At 42.8% G+C, this 27987-nt stretch overlaps 1 protein-coding gene across 10 annotated transcripts in view; it reads right to left on the reverse strand.

Annotated features, from left to right (window-relative positions):
* AUH (AU RNA binding protein/enoyl-CoA hydratase) overlaps positions 1-27987 on the reverse strand; it is a 183988-nt gene that overhangs the window by 92908 nt on the left and 63093 nt on the right. For 8 of the 10 annotated variants that reach the window (XM_014530684.1, XM_014530681.1, XM_014530678.1 and 5 more), the window contains 4 exons: positions 17462-17554; positions 15206-15262; positions 10584-10671; positions 9762-9864 (listed from right to left, as the gene is read on the reverse strand). In XM_014530684.1, coding sequence (XP_014386170.1) covers positions 9762-9864; positions 10584-10671; positions 15206-15262; positions 17462-17554 — 341 coding nt within the window. Of the gene's footprint in view, positions 1-9761; positions 9865-10583; positions 10672-15205; positions 15263-16599; positions 16740-17141; positions 17259-17461; positions 17555-27987 lie in introns of those variants that run through there. The other 2 variants (XM_014530685.1, XM_005883096.2) reach the window with 2 other exon arrangements.

Genomic DNA, 27987 nt, shown 5'->3' on the forward strand with positions numbered 1-27987 from the left:
GGGAGGGAGGGAGGAAGATTTGACACCAAAAGTAAAGGCAACAAAAGCAAATGTAAACAAGTGGGACTATATCAAACTAAAGCTTGTGCATCATCAAAAAGAAAAGGCAACCTATGGAATAGGAGGAAATATCTGTAAATCATATATCTGAAAAGGGGTTAAAATCCAAAATATATAAAGAAGTCATAGCTCCATAGCAAATAAGCAAACAAACAAGACAAAAAACCCAAACCCAAATGATACAATTAAAAAATAGGCAGAGTATCCTAACAGACATTTCCCAAAGACATACAGATGGCCAACAGGTAAATGAAAAGTTGCTCAACATCACTAATCACCAGGGAAATGCAGATGAAAACCACAATGTGACATCACCTTACATCTGTTAGAATGGCTAATATCAAAATCACGAGAAGTTACAAGCGCTGGCGAGGATGTGCAGAAAAGGGAGCCCTTCTGCACGGCTGGTGGGAATGCAGGCTGGTGCAGCCACTACGGAAAAGAGTATGGACGTTCCTGAAACTAATATAGTATGTCAATTGTTTCTCGATAAAAAGCAATAAAACAATAATGCAACTGAAGGACAGATGTATATGTTATTCAATTAAGAAATCACAGCACTTTCTCTTCCAGCCAAGAAAAGATAGCAAAGACTCCATTTGCCTTCTGCCTGAAAAATCCAAAAAAGTTTTCATGACAGTGGACGTGAGTCACCAGAGAGTGAGGACAGAAAGGGGAAGCCCTATAAATGCCAAAACTATGGTCCAGAGAGTTTCCAGGACACTGCACAGAGAGGCAGCGCCAGGCCAAACCCAGTGCCCCCTCGTGGTGAAGCCAGAGAGACCAGGTAATAGAGTGTGCGGGACAGCAATAAGACTCCAGAAATCTGAAGAGGGTCCCTCTTGATTATCCAGCAGAGAACTGACTACCACTTACATGTGAGAAAACCCAAGAGTCTCCTGAAAGGAAACCACCTGAAGGGAGGAAAAGTTCAAGAAGTCCAATAGCCCTAGCCAGTTTGGCTCAGTGGATAGAGCGTTGGCCTGCAGAATGAAGGGTCCCGGGTTCAATTCCAGTCAAGGGCACATGCCTGGGTTGCAGGCTCGGTCCCCAGTAGAGGGCGTGCAGGAGGCAGCCGATCAATTATTCTTTCTCATCATTGATGTTTCTCTCTCTCCCTCACTCTTCCTCTCTGAAATCAATAAAAATATACTTATAAAAAAAAGTTCAATAAACACCAAGTAAAAGGACCACAAAGAAAACTACACCAAGGCACATAATTCAAACTGCTCAAAACCAATTATAAAGAGAAAATCTTACAGTACCCTAGGGAGGGGAAAAAAACCAAAGATATGGATGGATGAAGTAGATTCCTTGTGAGGAGAAAAAAAATGCAACTAAGAAGAGAGTGCAACAACACCTTTAACGTACTGACAAATAAATACCAACTCAGAATTCTATACCCAGCAAAAATACTTTTAAATACAGAGGTAAAAGAAAGCCTTCTCCAGATATTCAAAGGCTGAAGAAATTCATCAGCAGCAGACCTGCATTACAGAAATGGTGAAGGAAGTCCACTGGGAGAAGGGGATCATAACAGATGGAAATATGGGTCTATGCAAAGAAGTAAAAGAACTGGAAATATCTACCTAGTAAATATATATTTTCCTAATTAGTTAAATCTCTTTAAATAATGACTAATTAATAAAAGTAATTAACCATCCTGTGTGGTTTTATAGCATATGTAAAATAAAGTGCATAACCATAGGACAAAGGTCAGAAAAAAATAAAAGTACTTAAAATAACATTCTTGTTTGTGAAATGATTTATCATGAGATGGTACACTATATAATGAAAGATGTACAGTATATGCCCTAAAGCAATCAATAAAAAATATAAAATAGAATCAATTAATCCAAAGAATGGCCAAAAAAAGGAAAGGGGAAACAAAAACAAATAGAAATAGAAAAAAATAAGAAAATGAAAGATTTATATGTAACTGATGTTGCTGATATTATAACCACATTTAACATAAGTAGTCCGAATATCCCAATTAAAGGAAGCAAGTGTGAGATAGGATAAAAAAGCAATGTGCTGCCTAATAGAAACATATTTTAAAGACATAAATAGGTTAAGAATAAAAGAACAGGAAAGAATATATCAGGCTAACAATAGTCAAAAGAAAGCTAGAATTACTACATAAAAATCAGACATAGATTTCACAGGAAAGAATATCACCAGAGATAAAAGAAATAATTTTTAAACAATATAGAATTCAAACCATCATAAGACATGACAAATAAATATTTATGCACTTGATAACACAGCCTGGAAATACAAGAGGCAAATAACAATAGAAATGAAAAGAGAAATATAAAAATTCACAACTATAGTCTCTCAATATTTGATGGAACAAGTAGCAAGAAAACCAGTAAAGATATAAAGAAATGGACAACATTGCCAACCAACTTAATTTAAAGGACATTTATAGAACATTCTGCCAAGAAACAAAATATTTAAAAATTGTTGAGAGAAATTAAAGACCTAACAAAATACACAGTATGTTGTGTTCCCATATCTGAAGAGTCAGTACTAAGATATCAAATCTCCACAAATTGATCTACAGGTTGAACATAATCCCATTCAAAATTCCAGAAGGATTTTTTTATGGAAACTGACACGCTGATTCATTTGAAAATGGCAAGGATTTAGAGTAGACAAAACAACTTTGACCAATAAGTTAGAGAGCTAACACTACTGACTTGAAGATTTATTTTAATGCTACTGTAATCAAGTATTGGTATCAAGATAAACAAATAGATTAATGAAACAGGAAAGAGTCCAGAAAAAAAACCTACACATATATGGATATCTCATTTTTGACAAAGCTGCAAAGGTGAATAAAAGGAAAAAGACATTCTTTTCAACAAATGATGCTGGAACAATCAAAAATAACATCAATCCATACCTTACACCATCTACAAAAACTGACTCAAAATGGATCACAGATCTAAATGTAAACTGACTACTTTAGAAGTTCCGAAACAAAACACAGGAGAATAATATTTGTGAGTCTGGTTTAGGCAAAGATTTCTTTTCCATAGAACTCCAAAATCACAATCAATGAAAGAACAAATTGATAAATTGAACTTCTTCTAAATTAAAATCTGCTTTCTGATAGAATTGCTAAGAGAATGAAAAGTCAAATCATAGATGGGAAGAAAATATCTGCAAAGCATCTATCTGAAATAGGACCTGTATCTAAAGTGTTCAATAATAACCAAATGCAACAATAAGAATTTAAAACTCAGTAATACAACAACCCCATTAAAAACAGGTATAAGATTTGAGCAGATACAGCATCACAGAGGAAATACAGATGGCAAGAACATATATAAAAAATGCTCACCATCTTTAGACATGAGGGAAATCAAACACCACAGTGAGGTACCACACACCCATGAGAAGAGCTAAAAGCACCGGAAGCACTGGTGAGGATGGGGACCAAAGTCTCATTGCTGCTGGTGGGGACTCTCAGGCGGCTGGTCCGACCACACGTACACACACTTGTCATGTGAAGCCATTCCGGTCCTAGGAATGTACCCAAGATAACGAATAGCATGTGTCCATGCAAATGTTTATAGCAGCTTTACTCATAGTACCGCAAATCTGGAACTAAGCCAAGTGTCTATCCACATGTGAACAGATCATCAAGCAATGGTATATCTGAACAATGCCATACCATTCAGGAATAACAGGGATTAACTACTGACACTCACTACAACATGGATAAATATCAAAATAATTCTGCTGAGTAAAAGAGGCCAGTCAAAGAAAAGATTAAATAATATATGATAATGTTTATGTAAAATTCTAGAAAATAAAAACTCATATCTAGTGACATAAAGTGGTTCAGTTATTGCCTGAAAAAAACTCTTAGGGGTGATAGATGTTATCATTCTCTTGACTGTAATTATGGTAACACGGGTGTATATGCTAGTATGTCAAAATGTACCAAACTGTACACCATAAAATACATGCAGTTTACTGTACATCAATTATAACTTAGTAGAGCTGTTAAAGACATGCTAAAAAGAAGAAATACTACTGCAAACAACAGTGACAACACGAGTAACTGGCAGTCTGCCACTGTGCCAGATATGTTAAAAGGCTAGAGTACTATCCTCGCCAGCTCTTTCAGGGCCCTGTGGTAGACATTACTGCTGTCTTCACTTTACAAAAGAAGAAACAGAGATAAAGAGCAGACATAAACGCAGTTCAGTGAGGGAGGCAGGATCCAGTGCAGAGGCCCAGCCAGACCCCCTCCCTGCAGCTCGTCTGCCCCAGGCAGAGATGCTGCTCCCCAGCCATTCATTCCATCACAGAGGCCACTGCAGCGGGTGAGCGTGCTCAGTGTGAGGAAGTGAAGAAACACAACCTGCCTCCACTGCTGAGTGCGCTCCCTGTTCGCATCACACGGGACACGTATTGTTAAAGCAAAAGGCCCAGGTGCGTGCCCAGGAGAAGCTGGCAGTTCCCGCCCTGTTTCCCACGTTACAGGTATTGGAGACTCAAAACCAGTCATCACAGGGGGTGACTTGTAAAAAGTGAGTTCCGTTTTATTTTTAAACCAGACAGAAACTGCCAATCCTGGTAACTTACAGAGGCAGCCCTGTCTCACCTTTCCCTTGTGACCGTTTACATCTCCTCCCATTGCTTCCAGACATCTACTTTCTATGCCACTTCAAGTGATTCTTAACATTGTCATTTAACTTGATACATAAGGCACACTACAGAAGAGTAAAACGCAAATAAGGCTGTTTTGATTACAACTGGACAACAGGAAAGGAATGTGCTGCACACGAAATAAATAATCTGTTTCTTAAAATACCAAGTTACTGGTTATTAAAAAAGAAGAAAACAAAACAAAAATGAGAGTAAGAGAAACTAATATCAATCCGAAGTCATAAAAAGGAAATTAAAGTACTCAGAATCAAAATAGCTGATTAATTTGATTCCACACTTAAAATTTGGACATAGAAAGCAATAAAGCAAATTTCAACGAAAAAATATCAAGTTGAAGTAAATAAAATATTCTTGTAACAGTAATTCTCCAGTTTACTTTGGGTAGCTGCTCTGTGAAGTTAATTTCATTCTACCTCCTCGGAAGCAGCAGCTCACACTTAGTGATACTCGCTGAAGGCCCCGGGGTCTCAAACTCTGGGAACGAGACAGACAGTCGCTATAGTTTCACATTTTATATATAAGAGTATAACACTTTGAATTACTTTTTGTACAAATTATGAGATTAAGTTGAGGTTCTTTTCTTTTCTTTTTTTTTTTCATTTGCCTATGGATGTCCAACTTTTCTAACACCGTATTTGTCAAATATCCACTGGCCATCTCTGCATGGGTCTATTTGGGATTCTGCCGGTTCCACTGATGAATGGGTCTATCCTTCCACCAATACCACCTGCAGGTAATAAATTCTCTTCATTTTCCTTCATCTGACAATGTCCTTCTTTCACCTTCATTCCTAAAGGACATTTTCTCCTAATACAGAATCTGGGTTGACAGTTTTCTTTCAGCACCTTAGAAATGTCATTACACTTATTGACATTGTTTCTGATGAGGAATCTAGTCATTCAGATCATTATTTCCCTATTAATATTGTGTTACTTTCCTCTGACTTTCAAGAATTTTGGGGGGGAGTAGGGGGTCTTTAGTTTTAAGCAGTTTGATTATGATGTGTCTGGTTATGGCTTTCTTTGTGCTCATCTTGTTTGGGTTCACTTAGCTTCTTAAATCATTGTTTGTCTTTCATCAAATTTGTGAAGTCTTCAGCCATTATTTCTTCAAACATATTTCATGAACCACACTCTCTCCTTTCCTTCTCAGGCTCTTGTGACAAATGTTAAACATTTCAATACTGTCTCATAGGTCCCTGAGGTTCAGTTAATTTACTCACAATCTCATTTGTTTCTGTTCAGACTGATTAATTCCTATTGTCCCCTCTTAAAGTTAACTCACGTTCTTCTGTCATCTCTATTCTGCAATTCAGTCCATTCAGTTTTTATTTTCTAGTCCTAAAATTTCTATTAGTGGTACTTTATCCTTTATTTCTTTTTTGAAACTTTCTGTATTTCCATTTGTTCATGTGGCATATGACCTAAAATTAGCCTGGCTGGTGTGGCTGTGTTTGAGTGTCTTCCCATGTACCAGGAGGTCACGGTTCAATTCCCAGTCAGGGCACATGCCTGGGTTATGGGCTTGATCCCCAGTAGGGGGCGTGCAGGAGGCAACCACTAGATGTTTCTCATCATTGATGTTCCTATCTCTCTTTCCCTCTCCCTTCTTCTGTTTCTGAAATCAATAAAAACATTTCTTTTAAAAAAAGACCTAAAATTAAGTCCCAATATTATGCGCTGCCTAATATCTCAGGACACCAGGTGAACCACAAATCGCCTGACCACAAGTCTCCCTCCCCTCCTTGCTCTCCCCTGTCAACATACCCCCCAGGCCAACAGCCCTCCTTATTGAGGAGACCAAGCACATTCCTGCCAGACCATGGAATTATTCAGACAAGCCAATCACATCCTTCCCTCTTCTCACTGCCAAGCCTGCCACCCACAGCCTGTGTTTTCACTGTTCCTGAGCACAGCCTCTGTGTGGGCCTGCGGGGCTTGTGCTGTCATGCTCCCCTGAGTACACACGACTAAGGAACTGCTAACAACATCTATCCAGGGTCAGGTGTCAGGGGCCTGGCCATCTAGGAAAGGAATCCCTCACCAGCAAGGTGCAGAGGGGGAGCTACTGGAACGGTTCACCTTTACTTCTTGGAGCATTTTTGTAATAACTGCTTTAAAATCTTTCTCAAATAGTTCTAACATCTGCCATCTTGGACTGTGGGGAGGCATGGGACAGGAGTTGGCTGAAGGCGGCAGCCCCTGCCTTGACTTTTCCAAACAAGTCTGAGCCCCCAGGTGTCTACTGGAATCTTTATGCTTAGTTTTCAGACGCCCTTGCTTAAAGGACACTGCAGACGCATGTGTCTTCTCAAGGATGCTCACCCTGCTGATAGTATCTAATAATTTTAGTTCAAGCCGTTGTTACAATAAAAGCCTAAGGAGGCAGGCGAATGGCACCTGTTTGGTTCCTATAGCCAAGCAGTCCCTTAGCCTGCTCTTTCACAGAAACGTGTGTCAGAGTAGTCATGCATCCGTCGCTCAGGGTCTGCTGGTCAGTCCCAGCATTGGACAGCATCTGTTGATCCTCTTCTCCCATGCAAGTGGAGATTTGAGGGTACTTCATATACTGAGAAATTCTGGCCTGGAGATTTTGTTTTAGCACTGAATCAACTTGGTTGTGTTCCGACTGCACATTCCAACCAGCCTTCTGTGGACCATGGTTTCAGTGTTAGTTGCTTTGAGGCCTTTGGCCGGTTCAGACCTGGGCAGTGGTCCATCTCTTGTTTCAAATTCGCAAATGTTTGGTGTGCTGTTTAGCAACAGGACACACACTCAGCCAGGAGTGAGTCCCGTCCACAAGTGACTTTGTGGGTTCCCTTCCTGAGCTCCTCGCTCTTCACCATCTCCGTGGTACTTGCTGGTCCCCAGGGGCTCCCTGTGTCTCTGGCCCTCAGCCTAACACACTGGGTGTATTTACCTTGCTGTGCTCTGCAATCCAACAGCCACACCCATGCCCACGCCCAAAAGGTGGATGGACAGAGGAGACGGAAGCATGGAGACTGGCCCCCACCCTCCTGAGACAAAGCTCCTCTGAGCACAGAAGGTCCTCCGCCCTCAGAACTTCGGGTGTTTGGGTGCTGGCTGCTACTGCTGTCGCTAAAAGGAAATCCGTTTCCCAGTTTGTGGAGCCTGAACTAGAGAGACTCTTCTGGAGGAGTTCCCTCTGTCTGTGCCAATTTCTGGTTTTTCAGACCAGGCCAGTGGACGACAGAAAGAAAAAGAAATTCCACATTTGTATTTTCAGCCCAGACCACTCTCCTAACGTCCACATTTGCACAACCAACTATCAACCTGATTGATTCTGCACTTGGATGTGGATTTTTAAATCAAGCACGTCCGAGCAATATTCCTCACTATCTCTTCCTAACCTGCTCTGTGCACTACTCTCCACCATCAGCCCAAGGGAGCTTCTCAGCTGCCCCAGCCTGCGGCCTCCGGCTCTGTCTCCACGTCCTTCCCTCTCTTATGCTCCTCATTCAGTCTATCAGGAGATTCTCCAACCACACCCGGTGCCTCCCATCACTGCCCCAGGCCAGGCCCAGCGCAGCCACTGGAACTGCAGCCACAGGCTCCTGGCAGGAAGGCACTCCTGCCGCTAGCCTGGAGCTACTGACTGGCATGGTGACCAGACAAATCTTTACAAGCCTAAGATCTCACTGCACCTCTGCTGACACGCTGCTGTGGGTCCTTCTCATTGAGGTAGAGCTGCCATCCCTGCGGGCTCGGACTCCATTCCTATCACTCTCCGCCTCCTGCCTGTCACGGCCGCAGTGGGGGACAAATGAGTGTCCCAGGCTGTGCCCTCTCAGCCCTCTGCCCAGGTGCGCCTTCGTCTCAAATGCTCCCTCCTGCCTGTCTGACAACTTCCTCATTCCTACCAGCCTCATCTCAACTCCAATGTGACCCTCTCAGGAGGCTCCCCTGACCACCTACTTTCATGTGAAGAGCCCGCCCCTCGCCAGACCCCTGGCCCTTCCACCGCGATTCACACGTATTCTGTGCGTGTCCACTGCTCCGAGCGGGTCAGCTGCGTGGCGGCAGACCTTCCCGTGTTTGTTCACGGCTGCACGCCGGCGTCTACACCAGTGCAGGCTCAACAACATTTGCGAGTTGAGTGAAGAAATATGCCTGGAGCGCAGTGTGTTACCAAAGGGACCGGCAGGAGGCGAGGAAGCTAGAGCCGTGCTGGGACCCACGCACAGGCCTTGGGAACAGGGCTGGCGGCTAATGGAAGCCAGTTCCTCAGACGCACGCTCCCGGGTGAACTGCCTACGCACGTCCACGCCAACACCTGCCCATGACGGGGTGGCTATGCTGCCCACACACGGCTAACCTCTCCTACCAGACTCCAGAGGGGCAATTCCAAGAAAGCGCTGTTGCATTACATATAGGTAATACCGGGTGGGCAAGGAGGCTTACAGTTGTTCGTATGGAAAATAACACAATAATCACTAAACAAGAATAAACTGTTTTCATACTCACAACTGTAAACCTACTTTTGCCCACATTGTGTATGTTTCCTCCACAGCAACTAACAAAATGCCTGTCAACAGGGGGCAGCCAACAGCGAGCTCCCCAGCCCCTCATCCACAAAGCAGAGCAGTGGTCCTGAGCTGCTCTCAGCGCCCCGGACAGAGCGCACAGGAAGCCCCACTCACAGCCTGCGCAAGGCCGTCCTGGCCACTCCTCTCCTCTCAGGAGCCGGCCGCACTCAGCCCTGCAAGGAAGGGCTCTGCTATTTGTGGAGTCAAGTTCGCCCTCGCAGGATAACGGTGAGTCACTGCCCAGGAGATTCCAAAGAATAAGTTCAGACTATGATGTCAAGTCGAAGAGGATTTCAATAAAGGCTGCAAACAAAACTTTCCAAAATGACGACTGTGTTCAGGGCAACACACACACAGGATTTAAAAGTCCATCATTACCTCAGACACACCCTAAAATAGAGTGCCAGATGCCAGCCCAGACGCCACCTTGCTCAGCTCAGCCAACAGCGAGGCCCCAGAAAAAACAAACCAGGACTCTGGTTCTGGTCCCGTGAAACCCGAGTGCTCCCATCTTCTTCTTTTCCTTTTTGAGGAACAGTCGATGCCAATAACCATCACTGAAGATGCTTTTCCTGAAAAGTTTCCAAGAAGAGAATGCTAAAACTGAACCCGTGGTGAGTCAGACCTTAACGCAGCGATCAAAGTCATTGTCACCCAAAGTGGACAACCTGACGTTCAGCGCTATCCAATAAAATGAAAATAAAACATAGTGTGGTCCATTCAGAATTCTTGGCAAAGATTTTTAGCCTAAACATGAAGAAATAACTGTCAAATTCACAATATGCAATCCTCAGTAAGATAATTTGCCTGAGCCCTAACCAGTATGGCTCAGTGGGTAGAGCGTCAGCCTGTGGACTGAAGGGTCCCAGGTTCGATTCCGGTCAAGGGCATGTACCTTGGTTGCGGGCACATCCCCAGTGGGAGGTGTGCAGGAGGCAGCTGATCGATGTTTCTAAATCTCAATCCCTCTCCCTTCCTCTCTGTAAAAAATCAATAAAATATATATATTTTTTAAAAGATAATTTGCCTGATTTTTTAAAATTAGTTATAAAAAAAAAAGAGATGGATGACTTGTCTAAATTTCAAAAAAGAAAAGTTCTAACCAAATGCGATGTGTAACATTTAACGAGATTCTGAATTAGAAAAACAAAACAACTATAAACTACATTTTGAAACCCCTGGGGACACCTGAATATTAATGTTATCATTGTTCAGTATGATAATAGTGTTTGGTTATATAACAGTCCTTTCTTATTCTTAGGAAAGGCAGGCTGCAACACTTCAAGTTCACCTTGTTATTTTGAAATGGCTCAGCAAGGAAAGATGGGTGTGCATCTGCGGAGGGAGAATGGAGAGCTGGAGACACATGTGGCAGGAGGCTGTGGGAGGGAAGATCTTAATGAGGGGAGATAAAAAGGTGCATTTCACTGCTTCTCAAATCTCCTACAGTTTAAATATTTCCAGAATAAGAAGCTGGAGAGAAAAGAGCACTGGAAATGCTAGACACTGTGTCCACAGTGGTGCATACCCAAGCAAAAAGCCTCAATAGTCCCCTTGGTCTCCAAACCTCCGGTAGAAGGGGCAAGAAACCATGGCTAGGAATGAGGGAACTTGCCACCAATTTGTGTGCAAACAAAAAAGTTTCTAAACTGTTAAATAAAAAAGATCATAATCCTCTGGACTTGTTTTATTTGATTCTTATAGACACGCGCTAAAGGGTGGTATTCTTTGAGGAATTATTTTTAAAAAAGAGTTTTATTTTAACTACTGAAGGAGAAGAAAACAGGAAGTTGAGCTGCTTTTTTAAATGTGAAAATACTGGAGAACAGAGTAGGGGCTATGTTGTACAAAATCCTCAATATAATTCAGAATACTATAGGGAGGTCCTAGAGTAACAATTATTTTTAAATTGGCTAATGCTTTAAATCATTAGCATTGTATTTGTACAATATTTGTCTACAATCAAATATATATATATATATCCTATCTAATAATAGACAAACAGGGTAATTGACCGTACCTTCGCTATGCCTCCCATTGGCTAATCAGCGTGATATGCAAATTAACCACCAACAAAGATGGCGGTTAATTTGCATATGTAGGCTCCAAGCGGTGGAGTGAAGACTGAAGGCGAGCCGGAGCCACTAAGACGGAAGATGGAAGGCGGCTCCAGCCGTGGCCACAAAGATGGAAGACGGAAGGCGGCTCCGGCCGTGGCCGCAAAGATGGAAGATGGAAGGCGTCTCCGGCGGGGCCGCGAAGACAGAGGACAGAAGGCAACTCCAACCAGGGCTGCAAAGACGGAGGACAGAAGGCGGCTCCAGCCGGAGCGAAGGCCTGGGTCCTGGGTGCCGGAGGAAAACTGGTGCCAGCAGCCAGGAGAAGGGAAGGCCTATTGCACGAATCTCTTCATGCAACAGGCCTCTAATATATATATATATATATATTCCAAACTGCCAAGTACTGGTTTAAGCATATGATGGTCAATTACATTCCATTTTTAAATTATATCTGATATAATACTATTTAAAGAAGTACACTTGGTTTTAATGTTTCTACTTTCCTTTACACCTTCCTCTTCATTAACTATGCACTTTTAATAGTCATTTGACAGCAGACAATTTCCTTCTCAGTATAAACTAAATGCAGAATACTAATCTAAAATCTGCATTTAGTCATGGTCCATTAGTGCTCACGTTCACTGGGGATATTACTGTCTCTTCTAAACAATCATTTTATAATTTAACTTGTTTTATTTTAAGGAAATTTATAAATTATACCTTAAGAATAATCACATTGTCATTCAGGCTCAATTTCAAGTAAACAAACAAAAAAACCTCAATGCTAGGTTTTGATCAGTTGTTTCCCAGTAAACGGCTGTCACAAAGGACAGAGTGGGAACAGTGCACCCCCGGAGCACCAGGTTCACTCCTCTGTGTTTAATAAATAGACAGTCATAGGGAGTTCCGCTTCATTTAGATTAATGTGAAAACATTTTGAATTTTAAGATAAATTTATTTAACAACAAAAAAATATAGCCTGGCTGGCGTGGCTCAGTGGTTGAGCATCGACCTATAGACCAGGAGGTCACAGTTCGGTTCCCAGTCAGGACACATGCCCAGGCTGTGGGCTCGACCCCCAGTGTGGGGCGTGCAGGAGGCGGCAGATCGATGATTCTCTCTCATCACTGATGTTTCTCTTTCTCTCTCCCCCTCTCCCTTCCTCTCTGAAATCAATAAAAATAAATTTTAAATAACAGTATTCATGAGAATACACAGTTCAAATTCAATCAAATTTATAAAAAGTGTGTTCTGATGAATGGCTCCACTACTGAGAAGGACCCTAAAGAACTTAAGCACGTTGGGAAGATCATGCCGATTTCCAGACCTCACATGGCTAGCTCATAACAGATGAAAGGAGCCCCAGTCAATCTGCCGCAGTGATTAGAGTGACAGCCCGCAGACTGAAGGGTTGGTTAAGGTCAAGGGCGCACAGGCTCGATTCGGGCCCTGGTCAGGGCGCATGCGAGAAGCAACCAGTCGATGTGACTCTCTCGCATCAATATTTCTCTCTCTCCCCCTCTATTCCATTCTCTCTAAAAACATCAATGGAAAAAAATCCTTGGGTGAGGATTAACAAAAAAACAAACAAACAAAGATGAAAGGAGCTAAAGCTATCACCCTCATTTCTGTAGTACAATCAATTAAGCTTTTTTCATCTAACCAAACCCAACAGTACTCTTGCACAACTGTTCCACCTTCCAATGGTTTTAAAACAAAACATTTCACATTCAGGACCTGGTAAATATCCAAATGACCAAGTTCATCTTTCTCCCACCCCCTATCTCTGCCATATACTAAGCCCCTGTCCAAAAAAATTTACTTAAGCTAATGTATTACTAAAAACTACTGTATTAGTTTCCCACGGCTGCTACAGCAAATTACCACAAACTTGGTGGCTTAAAACAATGGAAATGTAATTCTCACAGTTTTGCAGGCTAGAGTCTAGAACCCAGATGTTGGCAGGCCTGATTCCTGCTGGAGTGCTGAGGAAGAGCCCCCTGGCTTCCGTGACACCAGCACCCTTGGCCTTCCTCGACTTGTAAATGCATCTCCCAGTCTCTGCCTTTGTCCTCATGTGGTGTTTTCTCTGTTTCTCCTCTTTTGTCTGAGTGTCGTCTTACTATAAGACACTTGTCATTGGATTTAAGCTTCATTCAGATAATCCAGGATGATCTCATTTTAATATCCTTAACCTAATAACATCTACACCGACTTTTTTTCCCAAATAAGGTCATATTCCCAGATTTTACGTGACATATCTTTGGGGGCGGGGGATCATCACTCTCTTCCTAGGATTAGTTTTATCCTCATCCTATATAATAAAAGCCTAATATGCAAATTGTCCCCCGGGCAGTCGTTCAACTGAGAGACCAGGAGTTCGACCACTCGCTATGACTTGTGCTGACCACCAAGGAGCAGCATGGAACATGGCGGGCATCAGCGACGCAGCACTGGCAGCGGGCAGCAGTGGAGGCACTGCCGCCCCAATGGGCCCTGATGAGAGCTGGACTGCAGTGGGATGGTGGAGCAGGTGAGCGGGGGTGCCAGGCCAAGGTGGGTGCGGGTGGGGGCCTGATCGCCCCACTGATCGTCCCACAGATGGCGACCAGTGGCAGCGGCAGGGGGCAGGGCCGCAGGCCCAGCCCCGATCAATCACCCCACAGGCGGGATGGTGGAACAGGTGAGGGGGCAGCACCAGGCCAAGGTGGGGTGCCAGGTGGGGCTGCGGGGCTATGAGGCTGAGGGCATGAGCTGGGGCTGCAAGGCTGGGGGCGCGAACTGGGGCCCAATCTCTGCAGGCCATCCCGAGGGACCCCACCCATGCACAAATTCGTGCACTGGACCTCTAGTCACTAATAAATACTTAAATCTTAAAAGAATTTATGAAACATCATGCCTTCTTTCTAAACCTTGTTTTTATTTCACATATTAGTTATCTGATAATTCTTTTCAATTCTTTTCAATTCTTTTCAATATATATATTTTCTTATAAATCCTTTTTTTGTTTTAATTAATCACTGTGAAAAGCTTGGTATGATAGATATTAAATGTTTTTACCTACAAGAATAGCATTTGTATGGATTACTGAAGTAGAAACCTTAGTGAGCTGCACACATTGATCTGGGCAGTCTTCAGTCTCAATGAGTTATGTTTTAATTTCTACCTATACAACCCATACACCTAATCAGGATAAATACTCTTATAATGATATGGCTAATCATACAATTTTAACCTATTCAGGTACAACATGCCTGAAGTGTTCAATATTGGCATTAATTCCTTACATTATTACTATGATTTCATCATATACTAAGATATCAATGTGCACATCATCAAATGAAGTCTACTTTTTAAATTAACAACTTCACAAAATGTGAATATCTCCAAATTCTCTGCATCAGACAAAGAAACAAACATTTCAGACTTAGATTTCACTATCAACGCTAGGAAACTGCTTCCCCCGTGAGGCTCCCACAAGCAGCAGCTGTCCTTTCTGCAGCAACAGAACAAGCACGCCGCTGCCCACCCCCCAAGCTCTGTCCCGGCAGAGCCACTAGAAACCTGGCGCGCGCGGCAGGGGTGAGTGCGGGCAGCTCTCTGAGCTTCCAAGAATAATGTGATGGCCCAATCATTTGAAACTGAAGAAACCTTTGGAAAAGCCTGGAGAGAGCACACGACAGACACAGCGCCCCCCGCCCCCACCACAGAAGCAGAGAGCGCCGAGGGAGGACTGGACTGCAGAGCCACGACGGCGTTAGACTCTCCCCCAGAATGAGGCCTTTCAGGGACGACCTTTGGGCCTTAGGCCCTTTTTTAAGAACAAATTAAGATGGGCGGGAACAATTCATACCTCCACCAGGAATAATTGCCAACTTTGTCTCAACCAGGCCCATTTTGGCAGAGGAAGCTGAAAAGGAAGGAATAAAATTAAGTAACATCCACATAATCATATTCATTGATGATGACTTTAAAAAGTCAATAAACATGCTATAAATATAGTAATCCCCCTTACCCACAATTTCTCTGCCCATAGTTTCAGTTACCTGAAGACAAATGCTGTCCGAAAATATTAAATGGGAAATTGCAGAAATAAACAATTCCTCAGTTTTAAAACGGCATTTGTGCTGACGAGTGTGAGACCTCTCCGTCCTGCTGCGCCCACCTGGGCTATGACTCCTCCCGCTGCGCTGCGCAGTGTCTCCGGCCACCCATGTGCCTGCTCATCAGTCGCTCAGCAGCCAGGAGGCCCTCAGAGTGAGTGCTCAAGGCACCCCCTTCTTTTACTTAGAAACAGCCCGAGTGCGGGAGTAGTGATGCGTGCAATGTGGGAATGCCGGAGAAGCCAGTGCTTCCTTTCAGTGAGGAGTGTGTGTAAAGGGAAAAACATGGTATGACACAGGGCTCGGTACCACCCAAGCTTCCAGGACTTCCCTGGGGTCTTGGAATGTAGATCCCTGGAATAAGGGAGAACAACTGTATTCTATTTACTAATTAAATGTGTCACGAGTCCTTTTATCACTTCAGAAGGCATTTGGTTAAGAAAATAAGTAACACTCTAAACTATATACAGGGTGGGGCAAAAGCAGTTTTACAGCTGTATGTGAAACAGTTTATTCTGATATTATTTCTTTATTATGTTGCTTTCCATACGAACAACTGTAAACCTACTTTTGCCCCACACTGTACATTAAGAGACTCAAGCATTTTCTGCTAGAAGCTGCTTGGCAGAGAGTCATTTTTGATGCCAAAAGACCAAGGTGGTAACTACTGGTACACAATGTGGCCTGACGCTGCCGAGCCATCTGAAGGTGTGGCTCTGGTCATCACCTGGGATGAGGAGAGAGGCTGTGCCGAGTAAGAACCCTTCAGCGGGGACAGTTCTCCAGGTCAGGCCGCTTCGTGTATCCTGCCGGACACAGCACTTTTCAAGGCCAGGGGGTTTTACTGTCCTGCACTGGACAGGGTGCCTGTTCGTGTTTGTTTTAGGGCTACTTTCAAACACCCTGACTGTCCCTTTACTTGCATCTCCAAAAGCACTGGGACACGTCCCAGATCCTAGTTCCCAGAAGCTGCATTCTTTCAGAAATGGGTTTCATGCACCTTAGCTGCGCCACTTCATTTCAGACAAGAGAGAGATCCAAAATAAAGAGGAAAGGGGGAAGGTGTGCATGGACTAGCAACTGCAAATCCCAAGAAAGTTACCATAAAATTCTGAAAAACACAATTCACAGACTCTATGTTTACCAGGCAGCTCCACCAGAAGGAACAGTGGGAACCTGGGAGAAAAGTGAACTACTTTCTGCCTGCTTCCTCCAGTCCCTGGTCCCGGAGCCTTCAGGTCACCGCCAAGGGAGCAAGGACCAGCTCTGCCATAGGTCAGGAGGCTGTACGGGACAGGGCCAGGTGCGGTGCTCTGGCAGGCTGGCAGGCGTGAGGGCTGACACCGGACTGCCTGGTTCCGATCCCAGTTCAGTCACTGATCTGGGGCTGGTTACTCCACCTCTCTGCCCGGCTTCCCCAAGCTCCACAGAGTACTTACCTCATCAGGCTGTTGCGAAGATGAAGCGTGTTACCACATGTCAAGTGCTGAGAATGAAGCTGGGCACCAAGTCAACACTCAGCACATGGCTAGCACTAATAGTTTTCATTATTCTTTTCATAGTCACCTCATCCAATCCTCAGTAAACCCCCAGGAAGAAAGTGAAGCCCCAGGAGATGAAGTTATTATTTCTATAGCTAACAGTAACTAAGTGCATGGACTAGACACGTGCCACAGATAAAGTCACTCAATCTTCACAACTGCAACCATGAATTCCCCCAATTCAGAGGAGGACACTGGTCAAAAAGGGCAGGACCTAAGGTTCACATTCAGTTGTGTCTGACCCAGTTCCTGTTCTCCGTTCCTGCTGATGAGAGTGAACAAGCGACTATAGAAAACGGTTTTCTTCACTGGAATCTGAAGCACTTCATTAAGTCCAACAGGTGATTTTTTTTTCTAAATATTCTACTCAACAACAGGAAAAGAATAAAATATTTGGAATTTTCTGGAGACTAAGAAAAAACACACCTCATTTTTAAAATGTTATATTAATAGAATGATTCTCACCTGCCACTCGTATGTCACATGCTAATGCCAGTTCCAGACCACCACCTAACGCGAGTCCGTCCAGGGCAGCGATTGTCGGCACTGGCAGGTTCGCTGCAATAGAAAGAAGGGTGTCATGCCTCTTTAGTAAGTTACCTTACTGTGTAATTGACCTTAGATTTTCTCCTGTAAATATATTTTTAAATGGGCTATTGCATATAGAATTTTGTGTCCCTTTTGCCTTTAACAAAATACCATTTCCTTCATTGTTGTCCCATCATATAAATATGCAATAGTACCTTTAAATCTTCCCATATTATTGATACTTTCATAAATACTTTTTGTTGAATCAACAAATTCAGACAGATGTCAAGTCTAAATGACTTAGTCCATGACCCTCCATGGGCTCCCTTGTGCTGAGGACGACCCTCTCATTGGAAGAAGTAACCATCTCCTCCAACAAGACAGAAGCAGCCCGCGTGGCTCGGGGGCATCAACACACTCGCTCTGTCCTTAGTCACCAGCACAATGCGCAGCCGCTGGGAGGTCACCGGACTCCACCTCATGCCACACTTCAGCTGGACGAAGCTCTGAGAAAGCTCCGGAAGCCTACCCACAAGCATGATGGGGAAAAGGTCAGCCAGTCACAGAACACAAACCAGACTCTCCTGAGTGCAGAGACAGCATGGTACCGACTGAGACCATTGTACAGTTAAATACTCAGGTTTCATTTTCATAACTGAATGTGGTGTCTGACGTGGGAATGTGAGCTGGGCGACCTGGCGAGGCACGGAAAAGGAAAGCTGCTCTCTTCCAGACAAGACGCCACCAGCGCCAGCACCCCAAGGGAACTGACCCCGGAATATTTTCTTCTCAAGCTTAAACCTTCGCTCATGACCCCAGAGCAAAAGACACTGACACTTGCTACCAAGATTCATAAAAGCATTCTATTTTTCAATGCAAAGCTTCACATTTCCATAGTCGAAAATAACATAGGAAGGGTTCTGCTTCTTAGGACGTGGCGTTAAGAGGCACCATCTCAACTGTCCTCACCACAGAAGAGAGCCGTGTGACCTGACAGAGGTGTCAGCTAAGCTGTGGTGGTCATCACACTGCAATATTTAAATATAGCAACTCAACAAATAGACACCTTCAGCTTATAGAATGTTATAAAAGTAGGTAAAATAAAAAGGTACCATCCCTAAAAATCTCTCTCCCACAGGTATGTGAAATTCCACAGACCAAAAGGCTCATCCCTCGAGCCCTTGAAAACATAAAAATGTGCTGAAGTGCAGAGACTTCAGTCCTCAGGCTTCTTCTAGGAGCAAAGCCTGCGGAGGCTGGGAGCAGCATGCCCGGCGCTGACACAGGCACGGCCCTGTCTGCACCCTCGCAGCACAGCAGGGCAGTGGGGCCTGACCGGGCAGCTCAGAACCCAAGGGGCTCCCTCCCTGTGATGTGCTTTAGACCTCGGTGAAGAAACGAACAGAAAGCCAGGTTTACAGAGTATGAGTTTAATGAAAAAACACAACAATGTCTTGGTTCATTTATCTGTCAAAAAGGAAGAAAAATCAATAAACAAATATAATGGCAACTTAATCTGAGTGGCTCCCAAGGTCATCTCCAGTCACTACAAATAAAATGGCATCACTTTGTTCCAGCTCTCACCAGACTCCTTCCCCACTACCACCTTCCCAATCTCATCTCTCCCCTCAAAACCCGCCCCTAGGCCTCACTGTGGCCTCAGCTCGTCTACCTCTAAGCTTCTGGGCCCACTCCCACTTACCTCCCCTCCCAGCTCTAGTCCCACTGTAGCTCCTGATACTGTGCTTGCTCCGCTTACCAGTGACACCATGAGACTGTCCCATAACCAATGGGCATCACCTGGTCCCCAGTAAACTGAAGATCAGAGACATTCGCCTTGGAAACTCCTCCTTGAACACTCTCTTCATCTGCCTGCTAGGGCCCTCCCTCATCTTTCCTGCCTTCGCTTCTCCCTCTGGTTAGGTCTCAGCCTTCCTCCCCTCTCAATAGGACTCTACCAGGAGGTCTCATTCCCACCCTAACTTTTACCCCCTATTTAAATACCAACAATGTCCCAATTTCTACCCAAACGTCTCTCTAAACTGAATCTCCATGGCCACCTGCTTGTAAGACATCTCCACTGAAAAGCTTTATCGTGCTCAAACCAACTTCTTACCAATCCTTCTTCTAGAGTCTATACCACATTTGGTAGCACCTCCATCCACCATGTTACCCAAGTAGACATCCTGAAGTCCTCCAGGTGTCCTCCTTTCCAATGCCTTGCATCCTATTGCTCTCTGAGTCCTGTCCACCAGCTCACACATCTGCAGTCCCCCTCCCTTTCCAAAGCCAGGGTCCCGGGTACCTCATTTCTCACCAGCAGAAAGTCTCAAATTGACCTTCCTGCAATTTTCCCCTTCATATTTCCTGTTAGATAATCTTCCTAAAGTGCAAACATAGTTATGTTATCCCACTATTTAAAACTGAAAACTGACCGGGCCGGTGTGACTCAGTGGTTGAGTGTTGACCTATGAACGGGTCATGGTTTGATTAGCGGTCAGGGCACACGCCTGGGTTGCAGGCTCCATCCCCAGCAGGGGGCATGCAGGAGGCAGCCGTCATCACTGATCTTTCTCTCTCTCCCTTCCTCTCTGAAATCAATAAAAATACATTAAAAACAAAACAAAACAAAACCTGTACAATGATTTATTCCACATTGAGGATAAAAAGGGAGAAACGTCATAGCACAGCACAGGAAGCACCTGATGAACTCAGTTCTGTCCACCTGCACAACCTCCTCTCCAACCTCAGACACCTACTCTGTGCTTCAGCCCCAAACTACTTACAGCCCCCAGAAGGCATTTCCATCCACGGCTGTGCACAAGCCGCGCCCTGCCTGGAATGCCTCGCTAGCCCCTGCTGCCTTTTGAGGCATTGCTCCTCCAAGTCCCTCCTGTTGTGCTCCCATGGCACTCTGTGCACACTTCCTCTCAGCAGCCAGCTCACGGCCATTCTGAAACAAAGGCCAGTGACGTCACACCAATGGTGGTCAGCAGGGTGCTTCTTACCGCCCGCCCACCCGGGACAAACCACAAGGTTTTTCACTGCTTCTGCTGTCTCCCTTATGCTGAACCTGGTATTCCCCCTACTTTTCTTTTTATTAATAACTTCTTTCACTTAATATTTTTTAAATGGCATGAATATCAGCAGGTTACAGAGCTACGGAAAAGAAACGGCAGCATTCCTAAGCTTTCAGAGCAACAGGAGGGAAGGACGGGTATTCTCTCCTTGCTGTGGGAAAATGCTGGCATGGGGAGTGCTAAAGGCACTCAAATATCTGTTGCAAGCTGACTCCTCTTAGAAAGAGAGATAACAAAAGTGAGTTTTAAAGGGCCCCCAAACGCAAACTCAGGCCTGAAATATGTGTACTACTAAGTTCCATTTCTGAAAATTCCAACCCATCTAATATAATAATAGAGGAATATGCAAGTTAGCCGGACGCCGTAACATCATGACCGATCTACAAGGGGCAGAGAGCTACAGGAGGGCGGGGAAGAGAGCTACGAGCACAGTGCTATTAGTAGTAAATAAATAGGAACAAATTGATGTGATATATATGGAAAGGGGATTTTTCTTCACATCAAATTGTGCACTGATAATAAAGACTAAGTAGAAGGGCTGAAGGAATAAATCAGCTGTAAATTACAAAAGTAATGTTCCATACCTTCCCAAGCCTTGAAGCACAACAGAAAGAACACGGGAAGCTTACAATTCTTGGTCATTTACAATGTTCTTAACACTGCAACTCAGAGGGACAAATGCCTCAAAAAGAGTTGGCAAGGCTTCACTCTCCATTTTGATTAGTATTCTCAAATCAATATACTTACAAATATCACAGCCGACAGAAAGTTTAAAATCTTTATTCTAAAAATATAGTCATTAAAAAATTTTACTGTACATAAAAAACACAAATAAAATTAGTTAAATGCCCTCCCTTCCCCATCACTGTGAGCGTTACTATAAGCTAACCTTATGCTGATAAAACAAATGATGTGGAAGGTAGCAGGTTCTACATAACTTAGAGTATGGGATTTACATGATGCAGTGATAGAAAATGAGTAGAAATAAACAAATGCAAATATGCTGATCTGGGAAGTGAGGGAGCAGGAGTGACTGAAATGAATCTTCTCATTGCTTAAGTGTTCTTAATTTTGAAATCAGAGAATATAACACTTTTTCCTCCACATACTTAAACTTTTGGAAGTAATAAAATTTTCAAGCTGCTGTAGGTCAGTGGTTAGAGCACTGGCCTATGCACCTTGCAGGCTCGAATCCTGGTCAAGGGCACATACCTGGGTTGCAGGTTTGATCCTCAGCCCTGGTAGGGGTACATGCTAGAGGCAACCAATCGATGTATCTCTCTCACATTGATGTTTCTCTCTCCCCCCCTTCTCTCTCTCCCGCTCCAACCTCCCACCCTCTCTAAAAATCAATGGGAAAATGTTTTTAAATTTGACAGTTAAGACCTTAAGAAATTTTCTCAAGAGGATAGAAGTTTTTAAAATTATAACTTATATGAAATACATAATACAAAATGACAAGAAATGTGGGGGTCCTTATTAAAAAAAAAGGAAATTAACACACTCAAATCATTAAATAAACTACGTGGTACTTTCAAATATTAATTAACATAAATTAGCATTGTACAAATCATTAAGTACATTTTTCCTCCTAAAGAATTATTTAATATTACAGCTTAGTATTCAATGAGCAATTAAATTTCAACCATTTTAAAAGATTATGAATCCTGAAATTATACATAATCCTAATATTTCTCTGATTTTCTTTCTTTTTAAAAAATTAATTATTTAATTACAATTGAAAGATGTTTTTCTTAGTAAATTTTTTTCAGGAAAATATGAGTCATCTCAAAACACGTTAGTTTCATAGTTAACAACTGGGTTTTACAGCTCGTATTTCTACCTGGGAGCATTTAATAATCTTAGTGAAAACTCAATAAAGCATACCTTTAGGAAGGCAGGTTATCAGTTTCAAAGAACTGAGAAATATCAAAATGGCAGTTGTATAGGAAAGAGTGAACTGAATGAAAGAGGGCCTGCCAGGAGCAAAGACTACTCCCAAAGGCAATAGGAAGAAAGTGTGACTCAATGTTATGCAACCAACAGGATCAGATGCTATTTTTGAGTGCAGTACTAGGACGTAAGCCAGGTATGACAAAGAAGACAATAATCCTTTGAAATGCTCCTAAAAATATAAAGCAAACAATGAAAGTTTTGCTATTTTAGAAAGAAAATAAAAGAGGTGCAAGGGGAGGCTCTGGTCTATTCAGGGGTTTGCAGGACACCCACGGGGAAGATAGCTGCGGCCAGAAAACCATGAATGTGGGGAAAAGGGAAGACAGGGTCTGCTTTCAACTCTGAGGCACAATACATAATGTAAGTTTTTGGATGTTTCTAAAAATATAAACAGGCTAATTGCTACAAAAAAATGCTAGTGTCAGTCATGATTTTTAAATTTGGTTTTGTTTAAAGCAGCGGTCGCCAACCTTTCGGACCATACGGACCACCAGTTGGCGACCACTGGTTTAAAGAATAGTGTTCTTATACAAAACTGAGAAATCAATATTTCAAAAGAAATGCCCTTATAGTATACTGGTAGTCTAACTTTATTGAAATCATTCAAGAATAGAAACAAAATCAAGATTAGCTGAAAACTAAATGGTGATGGACAGATACTTCATTTGAACATACAATACAGTGTACAGATAATGTGCTATAGAATTGTGAATCTGAAATCTATCATATTTTGTTAACCAGTGTCACCCAAAAAAATTCAATTTAAAAAAAGACTTAAGCTCTGTCTGGTGTGGCTCAGTTGGTTGGGTGTTGTCTTGTGCACTGAAAGGTTTGCTGGTTCAATTCCTGATCAGAGCACATGGGCTTGATCCCCAGGTGCCAGGCGTTCAGGAGGCAACAGATTGATGTTTCACTCTCACATCAATGTTTTATTCTCACATCGATGTCTCTCTCTCTCTCTCTCTCTCTCTCTCTCTCTCTCTCTTCCTCTCTTCCTCAAAAAAGTCAATTAAAAAATCTTAAAAAAACATTGATGTGAGAGAAACAGGGCCCAGGCTGGGGAGGAGCCTGCAACCAAGGTATGTGCCCTTGACCGGAATCGACCCTGGGACTCTTTGGTCTGACGTTCTATCCACTGAGCCGAACAGGCTAGGGCTACAGCCACTTTTTACAACATTCCTCAGATAATGAGTTTTGTCCAAACCCAGTAAAAATCCAACCAGGATGCCCTGGCTGGGTGGCTTAGTTGGTTGGAGTGTTGTCCCCTACACCTAAAGGTTGCAGGTTTGATCCCCAATCAGGCACATGTGGGAGGCAACTGATCTCTCTCACATGGATTTTCTCTGTCTTTCTTTCTCTCTCCCTTCCTCCCTCTCTAAAAATCAATGAACAGAAAAACATCAATGAGGATTAAAAATGGCAGCAAAGTGGATGCTGCACAGACATGTTCCCAGGAACAAACTGGTATTACAACTAAAATATAGAAAAACTTCCTGAATAATCAATGGAAAACTCGCAGGAGAAAACCCTGATACCCGAGGACCGAATGTGGAGACCACATAGAAAAAGGTAGGAGGGGCGGAGGCACAAAAGGGCTGGCAGGGCACCCACAGACAGCAACTGAAGTCTTGGAGAGACACCTCAGCTGTGGGGGGTTGCCACTGAGAACTGTGGGATCTAACCCCGAACCTGGGCCCCCCAGTATAGAGCACCAGAACTGAGAAGGGTACTCACATAAAACTGGCTGTGAAAAGCAGTGAGGTGCTGTCTGCTAGGGAGTAACAGCTGAAAATTCAGGCACTCTCTTAAAGGGCCAACGCACTAAACTCCCTATGGAGCCACCCACATTGTGTTCCAGCAGAGGGAGGGGGAAGCGGACTAAAGTTGTGAGAGCAGAAGCCAGGACTAGGGACTCGGGGGATAGAGCTCAGAAGGCAGACACCCCAACTTTCCTAGGCTGAGTCATTCCCTCATGCTGCAGAGGACATCTTTCCCACATAGACATCTGCCTCTCCTGCGGGGAAGATAGTTGACACACCCTATTGGAAAACACCTTGCCCTGAGGCCACCTAAGAGATTAAAAGTAACAATTAGCCTCCAGGCAGAAAGAGGCTAATTTCAACTGCCCCACCCTGTTGAAAAAAAACTCTCGACACACCTGAGGACAATTGCCTGGGGAGCAATTCAAGACAGAATCCTATCAGTCTGTAGGCAGAGGCAGTCTCTGGAGGCTTTGAGTCTTTGCCTGATCTAATTAGTCAGAAACAGCCTTTAACAGTCTTGCACTAGAGATTGAGAGGTGTAGAGGCTCTACCTAATACATACTCACAAACACAAACAGGAAATGAAGAGACAAAGAAACAAACCCCAAATGAAAGAATTAGAGAATTCTCCAAAAGAAGAGATAAATGAAGCAGAGATAAGAAATTTATCCAAATCAGAGTTCAGAATAATGATGGTAAAAATGCTCAACAGCATGAAAAAAGATATAATAACTATGAAAAAAAGAACAGTCTAAGATAAAGAATGGTGTAACACAAATAAAGAACACACTGGAAGGAATACACAACAGATTAGGGGAAGCTGAGTTTTGAATCAGTGAATTAGAAGACAGAGTTGAAAATACCACTCAATTAGAGAACCAAAAAGAAAAAAAACAATTAAAAGACAGGAGGACAGCTTAAGGGAGCTGTGGCACAATGTGAAACGTAACAATATTAGAATAGCAGGTGTGCAAGAAGAGGCAGAAAGGCATAGAGAAGGTGTTTGAAGAAATAATGGCAGAAAACTTCCCTAACCTGGTAAAGGAAAGAGTCACATAAGAGCAGGAGGCACAGGGAACCCCAAACTAGAAGAACCCAAACAGGCCCACACCCAGACACATCATAATTAAAATGTCAAAAATTAAAGACAAAGAGATAATCTTAAAGGCAGTAAGAGAAAAGGAAACTGTTACCTACAAAGGAGTTCCCATAAGGCTGACACCTGATTTCTCACCAGAAACTCTACAGGCCAGAAGGGAATGGCATGAAGTGCTCAAGGTGATGGAAAGCAAGGATCTGAGACCAAGATTACTATATCCAGCAAGGCTGTCATTCAAAATAGATGGTCAAATAAACAGCTTCCCAGACCAAAAAAAAAAACCCAGAGGAGTACATCACCACCAAGCCAGCAATAGGGCAGTGGTTCTCAACCTTCTGGCCCTTTAAATACAGTGCCTCATGTTGTGACCCAACCAAAAAATTATTTTCGTTGCTACTTCATAACTGTAATGTTGCTACTGTTATGAACTGTAATGTAAATATCTGATATGCAGGAAATCATGACCCAACTATATGCTGTCTACAAGAGACCCACCTTAAAACAAAAGACACACACAGGATGAGAGTGAAGAGATGGAAAAAATTTTTCCATGCAAATGGAAAAGATAAAAAAGCTGGAGTAGCAATATTCATATCCAACAAAATAGACTTTAAAATGAAGGCCATCACAGGAGACAAGAAAGGTCACTACATAATACTAAAGGGATCAATCCAACAAGAGGTTATAACCCTGGTAAACATATATGACCCAATATAGGAGCACCTAAATATGTAAAAAAAACTTCTAGAGGACTTTAACAGAGAGATCAACAACAATACTTAGTCATAGTAGGGGACTTTACCATCCCTCTGACTTCACTGGACAAAAACTTAACAAGGAAACAGAGACTCTATAAGGACACACTGGATCAGATGGATTTAATTGACATTTATAGACCATTTCACCCCAATAGAGCAGAATATACATTCTTCTTAAGGGAAGAAGGATCAGTCACAAAGACAGACCACATGTTAGGACACAAAACAAGTCTCTACAAGTTCAAGAAGAATGAAATCATATCAAGTATCTTCTCAGATCACAGTGGAATAAAATTAGGAATGAACTACAGTAAAAACACCCCAAAACATTCAAACACATGGAGGCTAAATAGTATGTCATTAAACAACTAGAGGCCTGTTGCACGAAGAGATTCGTGCAATAGGCCTTCCCTTCCCCTGGCTGCTGGCACCGGTTTTCCTCCGGCACCCAGGATCCAGGCCTTCGCTCCGGATGGAGCCTTCAGTCTTTGCTCTGCCACTTCACCCCTATGTAAGCAAATTAGCTGCCATCTTTGTTGGGTTAATTTGCATACTCTCCTGATTGGCTGGTGAGCATAGCGGAGGGACAGTCAATTTACATGTTTGTCTATTATTAGGTAAGATGAATGGATTACCAATGAAATCAAGAAAGAAATCAAAAGCTTCCTGGAAACAAATGAAAATGAACACACAACAACCCAAAATCTCTGGGACACAGCAAAAGCAGCCCTGAGAGGGAAGTTCATAGCTCAACAGGCATACTTCAAAAAACAAGAAAAATCAGCAATAAACTATTTAACCCTACAACCTAAAGAACTAGAAAGGGAACAACAAGAAAAGCCCAGAGTAAGTAGAAAGAAGGAAATAATAAAGAGTAGAGCAGAAATAAATAACATAGAGACTAAAAAAAAATACAAAAAAAATCAATGAAACCAAGAGCTGTATCTTTGAAAGGATAAACAAAATTGATAAACCATTAGCCAGACTCATCAAGAAACAAAGAAAGAAGACCTAAATAAATAAAATCAGAAACGAAAGTGGAGAAGTAACCACTGACACCACAGAAATACAAAGGATTGTAAGAAAATCCTATGAACAACTACTGGTATATGCCAACAAGCTGGACAATGTGGATGAAACAGACAAATTCCTAGAAAAATACAATCTTCTGAAACTAAATCAGGAAGAATCAAAAAACCTGAATAGGCCAATAACAACTGATGAAAGAGAAGCAGTAATGAAAAAACTTCCACCAAACAAAAGCCCAGGTCCAGATGGCTTCACAGGGGAGTTTTACCAAACATACAAAGAAGAATTAACATCATACTCCTTAAACTATTTCATAAAATCCAAGAGGAAGGAACACTTCCAAACTCTTTACAAGGCCAGCATTATCCTAATTCCAAAACCAGATAAAGACACTACAAAGAAAGAGAATTACAGGCCAATATCCCTGATGAACATAGATGCTAAAATCATCGAACAAAATATTAGCAAGTCACCTCCAGCAATACATTAAAAAGATTAGACACCATGACCAAGTGGAATTTATTCCAGGGATGCAAGGCTGGTACAATATGTGTAAATCAATAAATGTGATACATCACATAAACAAACTGAAAATCGAAAATCACATGATCATATCAATAAACGCAGAAAAAACATTCGACAAAATCCAACACCCATTTTTGATAAAAGCTCTCAGCAAAGTGGGAATAGAGGGAGCATATCTCAACATGATAAAGGCCATATATGACAAACCTACAGCCAACATCATACTCAATGGGCAAAAACTAAAACCATTTCC

Source organism: Myotis brandtii, unplaced genomic scaffold, assembly GCF_000412655.1.
Source record: "Myotis brandtii unplaced genomic scaffold, ASM41265v1 scaffold760, whole genome shotgun sequence".
NCBI lineage: Eukaryota > Metazoa > Chordata > Mammalia > Chiroptera > Vespertilionidae > Myotis > Myotis brandtii.